Source organism: Trachurus trachurus (genome assembly GCF_905171665.1).
Source record: "Trachurus trachurus genome assembly, chromosome: 21".
NCBI classification, from domain to species: domain Eukaryota; kingdom Metazoa; phylum Chordata; class Actinopteri; order Carangiformes; family Carangidae; genus Trachurus; species Trachurus trachurus.
Window position 1 is genome coordinate 17662376 of NC_139899.1, and position 17156 is coordinate 17679531.

The following is a 17156-nucleotide window of genomic DNA, read 5'->3' on the forward strand; positions in this document are numbered from 1 at the left end:
ACATCCATGTGCTAAGAGAAATGACACTGTATTTCTTGTCCAAAACATGAATCGTATATCAAACATAATGGTGGCATTCATGAAAACATTTGTCTGGTTTGTAAATCTTAATATATATTAAACCATGCATATTCCCTGAGCTCATGAAATATCTAAAAGCAGTTAGAACTGTTTAGTATGTGTGATATGTGACGCTGCTGTCGCTAATGATCTCAACCTTGTCTAGTGCAATTCATAAAAGCTCTTATTTTGAAGGATGTGTAAATCTCTACTGGCAAGAGTTAGGAAGTTAGAGCTACTGATAGAATTATTACTAGCTGACAGATAAAGTGTGTGTACAGTATATCAAGCAGGCAAGAGATTGTTTCCTAATCTCAAGTGGACATTCTTTGAATTCTGCCCATGTATCGCTTCACAAGCCACACAGTCAGCAAGTGCTCCTCCACAAAAGATTGTGATTAAGCTCCTTGTGAAAACTCCTGATCAACCTGCTCAGAAAATTAATTGTTTTTCATGGCTAATTCAAAAGTGCATCAGCATAAATTGACAGCTGCGGTGTGCCATATGCATACCTAAAGCTAGAGTTCATTCACCGGTCGGGCAGGATCCCGGAGACAGAGCCAAGGTTAACTCACAGAGGTCAGCTGAAGGAACAGACCCCCATCAGAGCGAATGCCAGCAGTGAACTGCAGCCTCAGCAGCACGGCTGACACGGGCTTTTTTGTGTCTGTTAGCAGAATTAAACAATCCCCTAAGACATAACATCAACACACACAAGGTCCCATCTGAATATTCAATTAGCCTTACAAGCACAGAGAGGAGCAAACCAGGTTTCTCTGACTTCAGTCTTAGCCTGATGTTAAAAGTACAGAGGTCTCTTGGCTTAATACTCTTAAGAAGAAATGTATATTACCATCGTGAGTGTCACATATTACTCTGTAGTTATCGACAGACCCAATTGGGGTTTGGGTAATTACCATCAGGACAAGAGTCTGTGTTAAGGACTTGTGTTGATTAAGTGTCTGAGGCCATCTGCAGACAATTGGGCGCTATTAAATGTTGATGAAACCAACAACAGCCAACCTCCAAGAAGAATGACTCATCCTCATACACCCTCTTTCCCTGTAATCCTTGACAAATTCACAACAATAATTGCACCACGGATCTCAACTAATTTAAGCATGCACAAACAGACTCCCATCAGTGGGATCCTCAGGGAACCTGGCATATTGATTTTTTTTTTTTCATGTTTGATTTTGGTTTGCTATGGAAAATAGTGTATAATGCATCCAAATAATGAATTAACAGTCTTTTGTTATGTCCCATGATCTCCACTAAACCGAGGGACAGTGACTGAGGGCAATAACTGTTCACAATAATAAAAAAAAGTCAGTTTTGCATAAGCCTTAAGTAACAGGTTAAGGGGCTGGTAAAATTATTTCTATCCAAGGATGAGGAGAGAGAGGGAGATTGAACTCTGAATACAAATTAGGAAAGACCGGGTCCATGAGATGAACAACATAATCAAGCAGAAAGGTAGAAAGCCCAACACATCTAGTGAAGAGCACTTTCTTGCTGAGAGGATTGCGTCTTAATTAGAGACCGCCTTTGAACGACTTTAGACAATTTGCATCTGCAAAGACAGGCGTTCATTTCCCATGGCTACAACTAATAGCTCACCAACAGATATTCTCCTCTCACCATCTCATACCAAACTTAATATGATGATATGTCCTAAACAACATGTTGAAATATTTAATATCCTCAGTGTGTCGTTTTCATCTGTTCAGAATAATTCACTTTTTGTGCAGCACTTGCTCTTGATTTCTACTCTAATATGGCTGACAAAGATAATTAAATAAGACCGTTTGTCACTAATATTGGACAGTTTTACAATTCACTGTGTATTTATTGAAATGACTGCAGTTAATTATTTTTTTATAGAACATTTCTTTTATTAAACTGTACTCGATGGAACAAGACTGACATTCTACAACCATGCAAGTAGCAGAGGCTGCACAGTGGAGTGTGAACATGATGTCATGCTTACAGTGACAGCGCTAACATGCTGAAGTTGAGCAGGGACATAATGTTCACCATCTTGTTTTAGCGTGTTAGCATGCTCACATGGCACTAACTCTCTGGCTAATTAACACTGCACATCAAGTAGCCTACAGCCACCGCTGATGGGGATGCCATTGGCATCATCTATTCTAGACAAACAATAAAAGAGAAGTCAGGAGATCAACAAAGTCATTAGGATTCATCTTCTGGGAATTCTGCTTGTGTGAAAAACATTTAGCCGTTATTAGAATTCAGTCTGGAACAAAGACATGGCCTATCTGACAGTTGTCAGAAAGGCTGATATTTCCATCCCCGGAGCTTCCTCCTAGCATATTAACTAGTTTAGTTTTTTACATTTATTTTCAAAATGAATTAAAAGTGTCTACTATTAGTGGTCTTTTCAGCTTTTTTATTTAAATATTCTGAATTTGAAACTAACTAGACTGCAGTAGTAGGTGATCCCTGACACAGTTTAGGCCACATTGGCGCAACAACTTGAAAACACCAGCTGCCATCTACCTGACAACCCCCAATCGTGCAGCATTCAATGTCTAATAAAGGCATAAGATTTTCAAGGCATCAAAGTAAATAGAGGTTGCTAGAGCAATCAGCATGGGCCGACAAGCAGAAATGCATCTTTGAGTTCATGTCCTCTCTGGATGCTTCCCATTTATCATGTCTGTCAAGTAAAGGGGACATGATAATGAAAGGTGAACACTCGAGTGAATGGCTCTCTCTGGCAGCCTACCATACAATGGCAAATAATGAAAACTCTGCTCACTGCAGAGGTATGTTTGTGTGCATGCGTGTGGAATGCATTGGATGGGTGAAGCAATCAATTTTTTAATATCTGTAACACACATACTGCCTGTTTGTGATGGTGGCATTTAGGTGAAGAGTAGCCTAATAGAAACCATCCTTCCAATTAACAGAGGTTTACAATTATATTAAAAAAACAATCCACTGAGAATATTGTCCTGATGAAAGGTTACAAAATTTGAAAAATCTCGTACAGTCACATAGCCTACTCAAAGCAGAAAGCTTGAGGTACCAACATCCTTGATATGACATTGAGTCTTAAGGTGGACTAGTTAAAATTGCATGTTGCTTCATTCAATTTGTACTACTAATATTTCATCCCCAACACAGTAAATTGGCCACTTAACCTGAAATAAGTAGACACTTTATTAAGTATACAGATACCTCCCTCTGCTGGAGAGACTGTGGATCGGCACTTTAAAGAAATAATTCTCATGAACTGGAAATTTGTCCACTACCAAAATGTAAAAACATACCATTGGAGCTTTGTCATAACTCAAGACACTATAAGTCTTATAGTAAAACAAAGTGTAACACCAACTTATAGCTACATCTCTGTCTCTTGTAGCTCCTAAAGTTGTTCATTAACTTAAATGTTCATTATTAGTGTGGATTAGTGTTGAACAAATGCTTGACCAACAAATTCTTATTCTTGCTACATTTCTTTCAGTTTGAAAACTACATTTTACTCTTACACAGCTTGTAACATTATGTTCACTTGTGTTTTGAAGTTTAGGACCTTTATAAATTATGTAGGGCATCTGTGCTGACTTGATTCCAAAAACGTTTTCCTTCAAGGACAATGTAAAAATTATCTCAATGTATGCAAATGAGGGCTGTGACAAAAGATGTACTGACAGGTGTTTCCATAATTTCTGCCACCATGCATTTCAGATCAACCAACCATGCACTCTACAAAATGTTTAAAAGGCATTTAAATGCCAACTTGAGCCCTCGATTAACATAGTAGTAATGAGGTGTGGCATAGAATGACAAGAGAATATGGCTACAAAATAATCATATTAAATTGTGATTTTGAGATTATAATTTGAAGATGAAATTGTGGGTAAGTGAACTAATGGTGTAAACTTCAGTGTGTGGTTTTACATCCAATTTCAAACTTTTTTTTAATATATTATCAAGAAACAAACATACACTAAGAGTGAATACCAGTCAATACACTTCTTCATAGTAAAGCACATTTGGGAAGTGTTCTTCAACCTTTAACCAGGTAATCATTTGGTTATGTATCTAGTGAGAAAACCAAAAGTACTTAAGTGAGGCAATAGGAATATTTTATTTTCAAAAATAATAATCAAATAGAACCATGAACAATTTATACCATGTTGTCACATTAAGGAAAACATTCGTTATATTCAGCTGTCAGACAATAGCAAAAATCAAGCATCCTACATATAGTAAAGATATCTGCAGACCAAACAAAATTGAGATGGTGACGACAACAGGGTGATAAAAGCTCCAATATAAAAGGTATCCTTCAACTGGAGAATGGTGCAGATCAATTCCCAATGTCCTCAACAGGCCGGGACAAGTGCAATACCGCGCAAGTACAGAGCATTGCTACCTCTCCCAACCTGCACAGAAAGGGATCACTTCTGATAGATTCATTTCAGTTCTATGGTCAGTTTTGCATGGATTTGCACAGCAGTCCAATGAAAAGCTGAAAGCAAACCAGCAAAACTAACCAGAGACCCATGTGCACGAGATACCGCAGGAACTTTCCCCAAGAAGAGACACGTGTCTAGAAGTACTTTAAGTGCTCACACTGCAGTAGAATTTCATAAAACTACCTGCACTATAAGCACTTTAATACTACTGAAACCTGTCTTTACTTTCATTTAGAGCAGTAGTGGAAACCTCCATGGAGGGAAAAAAAAAAGAGATCCCAGATGGAAACACAGGTCACCATCAGTTTTGCATAGATTTGCACAACTTATTTCTTCTTGCAGCGCAACTATGCAAAACTAACAGAGAACTGCTACAATTAAAAATGTGTGGATACGTACACAGATAAAGATCCCCCAAACACACACAGCAGATGAGAGTTCCAGCACCTTATGCCAGAAGGAGCACTTAGGGCAGTAGGTGCTAGTCTACTTCACTATCTGCACTAGATGCACCTTAGCATAAGAACTAGAGGAACAAACAAGTAAGTTTACCTGAAAACTAATTTAAAAAATTGCCACAAGAGAGGATTTCAATCATGGCAAAATATTACTATACATAATTTGGTCTGCATGGTAGCCAACTACAAAACTACACGAACACAGTAGGTTTTACAGATGTCATACATTGTTGAATACTGAATACCATTATTCATAGTAACAAGTTGCATGACGCCTCACAAATGTCAAGCATGTTTCGTAAGAGGGGACCTGCTCCAGACACGGTTGCTTCACTCAGAATCAGCAGGGCGCCGAAGCTCACAGCAGGAGGACCTGCCAGATGTGTATTTGGATTCAGTCTGTCCAGGACTGGCATAAAAACAGGTCATGCCTGCAAATAAGCCAGATCCTTTAGTCAACATAATCAGAATAGTGCTGAAAGTGCCTTCACTGCAGTAGATTTTATGAAGACTACCTGCACTGTAAGCACTTTGACACTAGAGTGACTTCATACTGGTCGTGCAGCTTTTATTCACAGAATGAATCAGGATGCCTACATATCCAAAAAGTGGAGATGCAGTGGAGATGCAGAGGGTTCTGCAAACATAAAGGAGACACAAAGAGAATGTCAGCAACTTCACTTCAAGGCCAGAATCACTGATTCTCATTATTAAGTAGAATTAATCATATTTGGTTAATAACAGTTTTATAAGATGCCACAGTATAGTGAAAAATACTTGTCTGTATAAATATATAAATAAGCGTGAGCCAGAGAAAACATCTTCACATATGACAAATGAATGTTGTACGTTTGTTAAGACAAATGAAATTATAATAGAAGTATCATCCGTTAATTAAGCTTATAAAAGTTTTGCACTGCTTTAAGTGGCCATTACCTTAGCAATGAGTACATCCAACTTCACATATCAGTTAAGACTATTATGACCTGTATTGTGGCCTCCAGAGGTTTTGTTTACACTACTATTAGATGCTGTAACTCTTAACCTTTCCCCCCTCAAAACCTCAAACTGTAGCCTAGTTAAAAAAGCCAAGTTAAATCATAAGAGTAGTGATTTAAGAATTTGATCCACACAGCATCACAAAGCACATGTATGAAGCTCTCAGCCTTTCTGCTTGGAAATATTTTAACTTTGACTCAATTATCTAAGTTATCATTTTTATTTTCATACAAAACTTCTGACTCCCCCACATTACATTTGCAACATCTGGGTGGAAGCTAAATGCTGAAGAGATACTGTGAATCACTTGAAAGTGGCGCGTCGGACATGTGAAAAAAATCCTAGTCATATCAGTGATCCGGAGGTTTATCCGTTAAGTGTTTTGCATATCCATCCTTGCGCAAAGCCCTGTGTATACCGTGCATTGAAGTGCTCCCAATAACCCGCCTAATTGGCCATTACAGTGTATCTAGGTGCACACATAGGGGTCCAAATGACAATCCATAAACATCTTTATCGCAAAACACTGGCACATTCATGAAACAGAGAGAGGAATGACCACGTATCAAACTATTAATATTATCAAAGTTCAATAAGAAGCCGGAGACTGAACCAGGGCTGTTGGGGATAGCAACACTTGTGCTCCAGTCTCAATGCTGTACCCCTCCCCCACGCACTAACATGGCGCCCAGGAGTCTGCATTTTGAGCGTTTAATATATGTACTGGGTAACACAACATGGGCATAACTAAACTGAACGCTGTGTTAAGTGCTTATGCACTACACGCCGTAAATCAGGTACACGTGAAATGCGCGCTCATTACGAGTAGGCGCACCAAGCGTATGATACGAGCTACTGCAAACTTAAGACAGAATCCATCACACAACAAGCTAGTAGTACCGAGGGCTCCATCAAAACACACCGAGGCGAGCATGTGTTAGCCAAACAGGCTAACGCGTGCAGCCTGCGAGTTTGCTCCCGTTCACAAAAGAGTGTTATCCGCGAAGATTTAAAATACTACCACACACATCTGGGCATGTTGGATCATAACATCTGGGGAAAATAGCTTAAAAAGACACACGGAGTCAGCATGCTAGCGTTAACTCTCCATCCACTTCAAAGCAATGCTTTCTCTTATCTTAGCCAACTTAGCTACACACTGGTATAGCCTACTCACTTTAGCTAACACAGATTAATACATATCAGTGTGTGTGTTCCCGGGTGCTTGTAGATACAGGCGCTTCCAGTTAAAACACACATAATATCGCCAGCCGAGCCAATGTCAATAATGTAACTTAACGTTATCTACTCGTCGGTGCGTTAGCGTTAGCGGCTAACTGAAAGGCGCGCGGCCTGCAGGAACCCCCCATGTGCTGCTGTGCTTTGTTCTGGAGCCACTTCCAACTGTACACCACTGCGCACAAATTACGGGAAAACTTCGTAATTCTGCCCGCATGTGGCCGACAACAGGGTCACACGAGTCTATAACTTGCAGCTACAGTGTAAGTGTGCAACGCGTAATTTTCACGAGTGCGTCTCACTTCTCCAAGGCACCGACTTGAGGAGCAGCAGCGGCAGCAGCAGCAAGACAACCTTTTCAAATCTCCCACATTCTCAAACCATGGAGGAGAGGTTGCCATGCGCCACTTACAACATTGTTTTCAAATGCGGAAACTGACGATTAAAACATTTCCCCCCCTAATATAAACGCAAAAGTGCGGCTCCGGTGTCGCGTATAGTCCTGAGCATTTTTACTTTCCTGACGTTTAACGCGTCTCCCGACAAGGCTAACAACAGGTTTCTTGCCAATAACATGCGCGTAATAAGACACTAGCTTCTAAAAAATCCACCATCTTCACTCACTTGTGCAGACTTACCGTTTACTCACACTCTTTCGGGGATATCTGGAAAACTGAGAAAAGAAAAAAGACTTAACAAATTGAATAACAGCTAGGATATATAATCCAAAAAACACAACCATGTGCTGCTATTATGATTTGCTAGGAGTTTGGGAATCGTAGTAAGATTGCGAAAGTGGCGCGAGTAGAGTCGAGGTTTAACCATGTGGTGAATGAAGGGCGGCTCCCAGCCAGCGTAGCTAAACCCCAACTCCTTCATTAGCATAAATCAACTACTTCCTCTCCAAGTACCGTTCTCAAGTTTCACCACTTGATTCAGGCTGTGGATTAACACGCAGCGGTGGAGAAATACCTAAATCACGAAATTATAACGCAATAGAATACGATGAAAAAAAATATTCGTAGTAAAAAAAAATAACAGGGAAACAAACATGCTATAGCCTATTACAGAAGACACTGCTCAAACAGCAAGTTTATATAAGTCAATGCCCATAAAGTTTACATAACCTGTTTTTGTTGTTGTTTTCTTGTATAATGTAATATGACAAAAAAAAATTGTGAAAAATACCAGAGACATATAACCTCTAATCATGAGGAAAAAATCGTTGTTCCCCCCACAATTAGTTTGTCAAAAAGAACTAAAAATAATTTAGCCTATTTCTGTTCAGTAAACAGAAATAGGCAAAAAAAAAATATTTTAGCAAACAGTGTTTACCAAATCAAACTTGCTAAAATTTAAACTTTTATAGGATTTCAAGTCATGATTTGTAATTATTGAGTAGGCCTAGTTGTTGCTGCAGAAACTTAATCCCTTAAATAATTTCAGAAGTTGAGGCAGATGTCTTGCATAAGAAATTGTTTTATCAACTCAGTTTCCAAGATGGACTTCACTTAATGTAGCCTACTTATTGCTGTTCACTAAAGTAAAGTTATTATGATTTTCAATTATTAGTCGCTGTTTTCCTGCAATTACTAGTAGGCTATTTCTCAAGTATTGTAGCTGCACAAGTTTTAAAGATCGCAACAAGTTACATTTAATCCTTTATTATGAAAAGATACAGCATTTTTATGAGTTGATAATTTCACAAATTATACAAAATCAATTGTTTTTGCCTGATAACTGATCACAGCGACGGGGTTCTTGAAAAGGCCTGGGGCCTTTCTGTGTGGAGTTTAGGGTTATGTGGGTTCCCATGCTCTAGCTTCCTCCCTCAAACCAGAGACTTGCACATTCAATTGACTGGTGCTTCTAAAGTGCCCATAGGTGTAAATGTGAGTGTGACTGGTTTGTCTGTTTGTCTTCATAAGTAATAGATGGGTGACCTGCCCAGGGCATACCCCACTATCACCGAAACTGGTTTTGGCTTCGATAGGTAGGCTAGTGATTGGAATGAATGATTATGTTTAGATAGACCTAAAGAAGTGAATTACCGGTAATGTTTTAGTTTTACTTCCTGCTGCAGAGAATTTTTGTGATTTGATTATGTGGAATATTAAGTTTCAGCTAACGATAATATAAAATCCAGTAGCTTTTCTGCAATCGAAAGAAAATTGTGTGTGACAGACACAAAGCTATGATCGCATGCTTTTGTAATAAAAGCAGGAGCAGTAATCTGACAAAAACAAATTCTGCAATAATAAAGTCATAATTACAAAGGCAGTGTATGTTTATTGTGATGGGTTTTTTAAACCACAACCACCAAAACCACAAATTACTACATGCCACACATTTGAGTTTTGGGTATTTTTAATGAAACAGAAAATGCAGTTGAAAGTATGAAGCGTGCTGATTTCAGTTAACATCTTGATGAAGGTGTAGTTAAAAAATGGGAACTGATGTTAGGAAGACTTTAAAATAAAAATGAATTGCTTAAATTTGGCTATCTGCTTCCCATGCTCCTCCCACTGAAAAAACATGACAAGTGTTCCCTCAAAGTAGAAACGTAGGGAACTGTCTTATGGCCATAGGTCGGTTTAGTTCACCTTTAACCTCTAAATTCATTCATGTGTGAAGTCACACAATGGAAGCTCAGAATCTGAAATCACCCAGATGTAGGGTGATAAAAAGTGCTGCAATTGAAATGTATGAGTAGTTTTTTGTATGTGTTTTGCTAAGATTTGTTAATATAAAGTAACTGCAAAATAATAAACAGTAAAGAAAGAAATCAGTATCGAATGAACCCAAACCATTATTACAAATAGGGAGCTTTTCTAAATAAAAGTGTGATGCATTTTCCAGACATTTTAGTTAGACGAGGAAGATCATGAAAAACATTGGTATGTTACAAAGGCAGTAGAGACACATAAGTTAAAATTGATTTATTTTATTATACCATAAATGAGAAACACAAAATGTTGTTAATCTAAAATCTAAATAATTATGTGACAATTGAGATTTTGTGTAGTCAGAAATAGTTTCTTATTTTAAAACTATAGAGGGCCACAGGACACTGGAAGGAAACTAGTTGAAAAATAATTCAAGGGGACAGATGGTAAAAATTATTTTGAAGGAAAAAAAAAGAAAGAAAGACAGAAAAGCAACGGCCCAGTTTTATCTATCAGCTGTTGCTTCCCAGTGCTGTTGACAACAGTTAAGAGAAATGTTATCAGCACACACACAAAAGTAAGAAGTTATGATTTCTTTAAAAAAATAATTAAAGCAGAAGTAAGTGATATATTTGTGTTAATATAAGTCTTAAATAGTTATATCTTCCGACAGCAATCACTTACATAGAGTGTTTGGACCGAAACACGGGTCTGTCAGTCACTCTGCTCTGCTCTGAGCCGAGGAGAAAACATTTCTCGTATCCTACAGTTTTTATCCAATGAGGAGAGAGAACGGCATGCAGGGCTGTGTGTGCAGCCAAGGGACGCCGTGAATGTGGTGACGTAGGGACGAGGACTGTTATGGTGCGTTCAAGGCAGCCCGTAACATGTGTTTTTCCGACCTGTGAAGTTGTACCAGTTCGATCTGGTACGAGTTCACGGGTCGGAAGTTACGAGTGGCCGTTATAGTGACTTTCACCGGTAAAACAGGTCGGAAAAACACGAGTGGGTTGCCTGGAACGCTACAAAGTCGTAAGTTGTGACTTGAAGCTGTACTTTACGGTTTCAAAAGCCTGCCTGGAACGCAGCATTACCCAAAACGACCGGATCACTTACTTCTGCTTTAATAGTACAGGCACATATTGTTTACAGTGCAGTTCTGACTATAACCCTTTAGCCGTTACCTCTGGTATTTTAGCTTAAAAATACAGTGTTTATCCTAAAAATAAATTAATATGAAGTACCATCATGCCAAAATTATAGGACATTATCTATTAGGCTATCAGGCTATCAGTTAGCTATTTGACATAGTGTTTTGTTTCTGACAGAAATCCTTAACTTCTAAATAACAACATATAACAAGCTTTTAATTCACAGCAACAGGCGCTTTTCACAGAAAATATTTTTGACTCATTACCACAGGAAATACACAGGTAGCCTAGTGCTAAAAACATTAACATTGGCTTTGTTCTATTAAATAGTCCCATTAAGCCATGACCATGAGGCAGTGAACAAAACCAGCATAAACTGAACCAGGAAAATTACCCTATTGAAGCTAAATTAAATTGAACCAGCATTGTTTTTGTTTTTTTTGCTAGCATCCAAGTTCTGATGCAATTTGAGTTGGTAGCGTAGTTAATCAGGTCATACATTGCTACTGATAACTTACTGACTTAGCCTAATTGTTCATGATTGTGAAAACATGTGTGTTCTCCTAAGTGTTTACTTTTTGTGATAGCTCAATTTCATTTTTTTTTTACAAAGAAAACGTAGTTTATTCTTTAAAATCTATTATAATTGCTTTGATGTAGCCTATTTCATTTGCAAGTGTTTACAAGGAGGAAAAGCAGATAGGCTATTTTCAATAATGTAAATGTCCTTCACAGTTGGGTAATTTTCAAATAGGCCTATTCACCTTCAGAAATATACATAAACCATAACAAGCTCACCTGATAAACTACCACCATCACCATCTACCCTCTAAAATGTTATATCAGATATTAGGGCAGTCACAACAGGGAATGTTTCCAAAAGGAAGTGTTTTGATTTCAACAATATTAACTTTGGCATAAGTTTTAAAACTTTTGTTCAGAAGGAAAGGCACCAAAAAAGGGGGGACATTAATTGACTTTCCAGTGAGTTGTAGGCTGTAGCCTAAGCGGAATTTAACCTAAATACGGGTGAAGGGCGGGTGGTTATTATACAGTTTACAGCCTATGGTTACACTCAGATAGGGTTTAAGGTTACACTGTAACAAACGGATATCGTTGTTTGAACCCACCCAGCTGCCGTAGGTCATGTTCTGTTCAGTCATGGCTGCTGTCCACGGAAGATACATCAACCCGCCACAATAAAATATCAAAAGTCCTACACAAAACATTTCAGTCGTATATTATATGTTCCAATTATTATATTGAAGATTCTCACGAATTATTGTAATCATGTACAACACGGATCGATTTTCTTACCAGTGTTTTGTGCATCGTTGGCTACATTATCCTGCAAACAATGAGTAATATATTTTATTTTGAAAGTTATCCTATCTGAGTTCCGGCGTAATAATAGCATGTGTAGCAACACTTCCTCGTCTCTTTACCCCATGAGGGTTTTTAGGTGTTCTTGCTGCGCAAACTGTTAACAACAGGCCCGTGTCAATGTTGGAGAGGTAAGGTGAGATGAACGTAATATTATTATTATTAATATTATTAGCTAATTGTCTTCTAATCTGTGCCGACAGTCGCCTTCTTGGAGGGAAACGCTGTGTTTTTAGGAGCAACTGTTCATGTTGCAGATAGAGTCCTGCAGCAGCAGTGTATTAGCTACTACAAGATTGTGCTTTTAAATAGCTGAGCATGTGAGCGACCAGTCTTAGCATAAATAATTCATACGAATGGTTTTTGAAAAGTCAAAAAGACAACAGGCTGGTGCTTTCTGGGACTGAAACAACTGCTATTTTAGGATTAAGGTAGAACAAGGTTATCTAGGTAGGCTACGTGAATGTAAGTGGTAAGCTGAATATAAAGTTCCCTTCAGCAGTGTTCCATGGTCTCATGGTTTTCATATTTGTTAATGCTGAGTAAATATTCTTTTGGACAGAATGAGATATAAATTAATTATGCATTAGGCTACCCGATTGTTCTTAAACTGCTATGAATTAATTGCATTTACCATTTGATTATTTTAAATTTATTTCTGCATCTCTGGCTGTATTTGAAATGAACTCCATTAAAGGCATTTCTAAAAACAAACAAAAAAAACATGATAGATAGATAGATAGATAGATAGATAGATAGATAGATAGATAGATAGATAGATAGATCACTTTTAACTGAGGAAATTGTCTGTGACACTGAACACTTTTGTTAGGGGATAACCACTTGTTAAAATCATGTTTTTGTCTCTTCAGTGTGGCAGATCAATGGCTGCCTGTGTGCTGTGTCGACGGGTGTCCAGGCTCCGCTGTCTCCAAGGCCTGAGAAGGGATTTTACCCAGGCTCAACACATCTATGGCAAACCAGAGGATGAGACAGATGAGCAGGAGAGGAAGAAGGGGACATTTCAACAGCAGGAATCCTCTCTGCACGAAGGCTACAGGCTGTATTACAACCCATCTTCCTATCATCACTCTGTGTGGAACTCTGCAACCTCCTGGAACCAGACAGATAATGATGAAGATGAGCGGTGTCTGTCCACTCTGGCACCTTCCTTCTGGCAGCAAAGCAACCGCTACAGTGTAAGTTGCTCGCGGCACCTTTCCAGCTCGAAAAACACACTTCTCGACTTGGCTTTCAACAAAGATCCTGAACCCAAGACTCCATCAGTGTCACCGTACCAGAGAAAACCCATACCACCGGATGTTAAAGTGGACACACGTGCCTTCCACAAATGCCGTCCTGAGTACACCTCCATAACCCTTGACCTCACCCAGCGGCCTCACCCAATAGAGTGGGAAGACGCCCACCGCCTGCTCCAAAAAGTGGCTGTTTTAAAGGGTAGCATGAAGCCATACGATGTGTCTCAGTTTCTCGTGGAGCTCAGCTGCTTGCACCCGGACAAGATTTCATTACTGATGAATAACCAACGCTTCACTATGCTCCTCCGATATTCTGTGGAAAACCTCCGCCTGTTTTCTGATCAGCAGCTGCTGGAAGTGCTGCTGTCGTTTGTGTGGCTGGATATACCCTCTACCCACACTCTACTGGGGCTGTACGAGACTGAGCTGTGCCGCCGGGCCCACCAGATGACCTTACACCAGCTACTGTTTGCTGCAGATTTATGGCGCTGTATTGGGAGACAGGTCCCCCAGTTCTTGCAGCAACTCTATGACTCAGTCGGTCTACATCTGGAACAGATGGGGGTCCCTGAACTAGTCCAGCTGTTGTATATAATCGGAGAAGGTAGGCATTGCCCGACAAGCTTGATCCGCCCTTTACAGCGGCTTCTCATGTGCCATTTACAGGAGTTGTACCCTGAGGAGGTTGGCATCGTATGTTTGGGGCTCTTTAAATCCCAAACCTCAATATCTGAGAGTGCAGTGACTCAGATTGTTGACAAGGCACATTCTTTTGTGAACGAGATGAGTGACTTCGCCATGGTGAATGTCATGAAGTACTTGCGTTTCAGTTACCTGTATCACAGAGCGTGGATGGAGGACATGACTAAGGAAGTTCCACGACGGGCCCCGAGGATGGGTGTCTCAGGCCTGATGCATGTGGCACTGACTTGTTCTGCTCTGCACTATCGCAATGATGACATCCTCATCGCAGTTGCTGAAAGAGTACCTGCGCTGGCACCACACTGCAGGAGCAAAGACTCAAGCAAACTACTGTGGGCCTTTGGTACTTTAAGGTTTCTCCCAGTTCAGAGTCCAAGCTTCTATGCAAGCCTTACAGAAGCCCTGAGACGGAGGAAAGCTGAGTTCCAACGATATCCAGAGCATCTGCTTACTGGTCTTCTAGGCCTGGCCTTTGTCTCTCAGTTCCCAGAGGACCTGCTTGCACTGGCCTTGAGCCCCGACTTTGTGAAATTAGCACTGAAATCAAAACAGCTAGAGCTTAAAAAAGACTTACTCACATTAGACGGAGTTGTGTCTCTGGAGTTGCCTCAGTGGTCTGGCCCGAGGCTAAGCTGTGAACTCAGAGAGGAGATCGCAGACATGCTGTGGAAGTTTGCTCAATCAGATGTGTGCCAGAAACCTGAGGTTAAGGAGGCAGAATCTTCTTTGAAAGATTTGCTCGGAGGAGAGAAATTTGTATGTAAGAGAATGATTCTGCCCCACACTCGCTCCATTGACCTGGAAGTACATTTTGACTCCACAGGGCAGCCGATACCTGTCAACCCAACATCCCACGAAACCACATTATCTCCTGAGAGCAGCCCATCCAAATTTTCTTCAAACCAAGGATGGGACAGAATAAATATAGGAGTACCTATAACTGATGGTCTTTTAGCTCAGCTAGTAAGGAGTAAAAATACTACAGAACCTTTAACCCCCTCTCTTAAAACTACATCTCTTCGCAGAATAGAGCCTGATGAAGGGAGACTGTTTGACACTGGGCTCGACCTTACAAGTGACTTCATAAAAACTCTTACCAAACACAGCAGCCCATGTTCAGCCACGCAAGATGCCAAAGGAATAGTCAAACTAGCAATCCAGATCCCCAGCAGGAACCACTACTGCTGCCATTCACAGCAGTTGTTAGGTTTACATGTCATGAAGAGAAGGCAGTTGAAGTTGGTGGGCTACAAAGTTGTAGATCTTGGCTATCATGACTGGTTCCCCATGCTGAGGAAAAGTAAGACTGAGAAACTGGCTTACTTGCACTGCAAAGTCTTTGACTGTCTATAAGGAAACTATGGAGACACTTTAGCTTCTGGGCAATATTTAGTTTGTTATGAGTATATGCAAAGCACAGAAGTATGTCTGATGAGAAGTAGGACAGATGTTCTGTTATTTACACCCACCACTGACATTTTGTACATTTTGTGTTCAGTATTTTGTATAAATGTATGACATTTCAAGGTATTTCTTTTTGGAAAGAATGCAAATTAAAAAAAATATACACCACATTGTTCTGGTCAAGGGTCTTGATGATAAAGTAGACAATTGGAGTTTCTTTTTATGCATTTATTTACAGTTAAACTTCCTGCCACACTTAGCTTTTACCTTTCAGGAAGAAGAATAGTGGAATTTTAACTTTTTTTCTTTCTTTCTTTTTGAACCAATATAGCTATTTTATAACTTTCATAATGTGATGTCCTCTTTAGAGGTCAGTGAACCTCTTTCAAATGTTATCAGAGAACTCTCCTGCTTTGTACATCAAAGTCACAAACATTTCAAATGATATGCAGATTGAATGAAGCAGCTGCTTTCCAGTATTGTGACTGCTCCTGAACGGTAAAATCTGTTACATAATTTGACAAAGGAAGGATTAAAATCATCTGTCACAATTTCATATCAAAGGGAAGTAAAAATCCACAGATAATAACTTTAGTGCAGCATGTGTTCACAATATGGAACTTGCCTATCACAACACTCAAGACAGACTCATCACTGTTTTCTCCCAGGCTTTATTTGAAATGGGGAGTTAAATTTGCACCCCTGTTAAGGCAAATGGCTTTTGTTCCACAGTGCCCTCGTTGTGTGTGTGTGTGTGTGTGTGTGTGTGTGTGTGTGTGTGTGTGTTTTATGGGCAACAAAGGTGCTCATACATTTGAAACCTTATTCAAATTTTTACTTTATAGAATAAAAAGCCATTCCACAATCCTAGGAGGTTTAATGGCAGGCCTATTTCAAAGCTGTAATTGATAACTTTGAAGCTATAAAATAACATTACAGGTTTATGGTTCTATGTTTAAAGATGTAAAAAAAAATAAAAAATACACCACTGTACCATGTATGGTTCTGAAACTCAATCCTTTTTAACTGCAGGTATTTATTATGGTAATTCTGTGTAAACACCGTCCCCCACTAAAGCCTAAAAAATAAATGTTATTGGCTTCATTTTTCTTTTTTCTTTCTTTTTTTTTTTGGGGGGGGGGGGTTAACACCACTAACTACATTACTCACCTGTTTTTGTGTTGTGTGACAACAGCCAATGAAAAACATGTATGGACAATGTTCTTCTCTCTAACAATGGACCAAATTTGAAGAAAGGAAAGACTTTGAAAAAAAGAACTCTCTTGTGTTTTGCTTAATTATAATATTCAGGTTCAGGAACATCTCTAAGCAGGATATCCTTATTACTCCCTGAAAAGAATGTTGGGATGAGAGCTTGGGGTAA

The 17156-nt window shown here is 39.4% G+C and overlaps 1 protein-coding gene across 2 annotated transcripts; it reads left to right on the forward strand.

Annotated features, from left to right (window-relative positions):
* Window positions 1-12461: 12461 nt before the first annotated feature.
* fastkd5 (FAST kinase domains 5) lies at window positions 12462-16192 on the forward strand. 2 transcript variants are annotated; one of them, XM_083996297.1, is made up of 2 exons: window positions 12462-12543; window positions 13280-16192. In XM_083996297.1, exon 2 carries the CDS (start codon window positions 13292-13294, stop codon window positions 15719-15721), a length of 2430 nt encoding a protein of 809 aa, XP_083852423.1. In that variant the 5' UTR covers window positions 12462-12543; window positions 13280-13291; the 3' UTR covers window positions 15722-16192. The 2 variants fall into 2 exon arrangements, with proteins under 2 accessions (XP_083852423.1, XP_083852424.1); XM_083996298.1 differs by having other exon boundaries at window positions 12462-12538.
* Window positions 16193-17156: the final 964 nt, after the last annotated feature.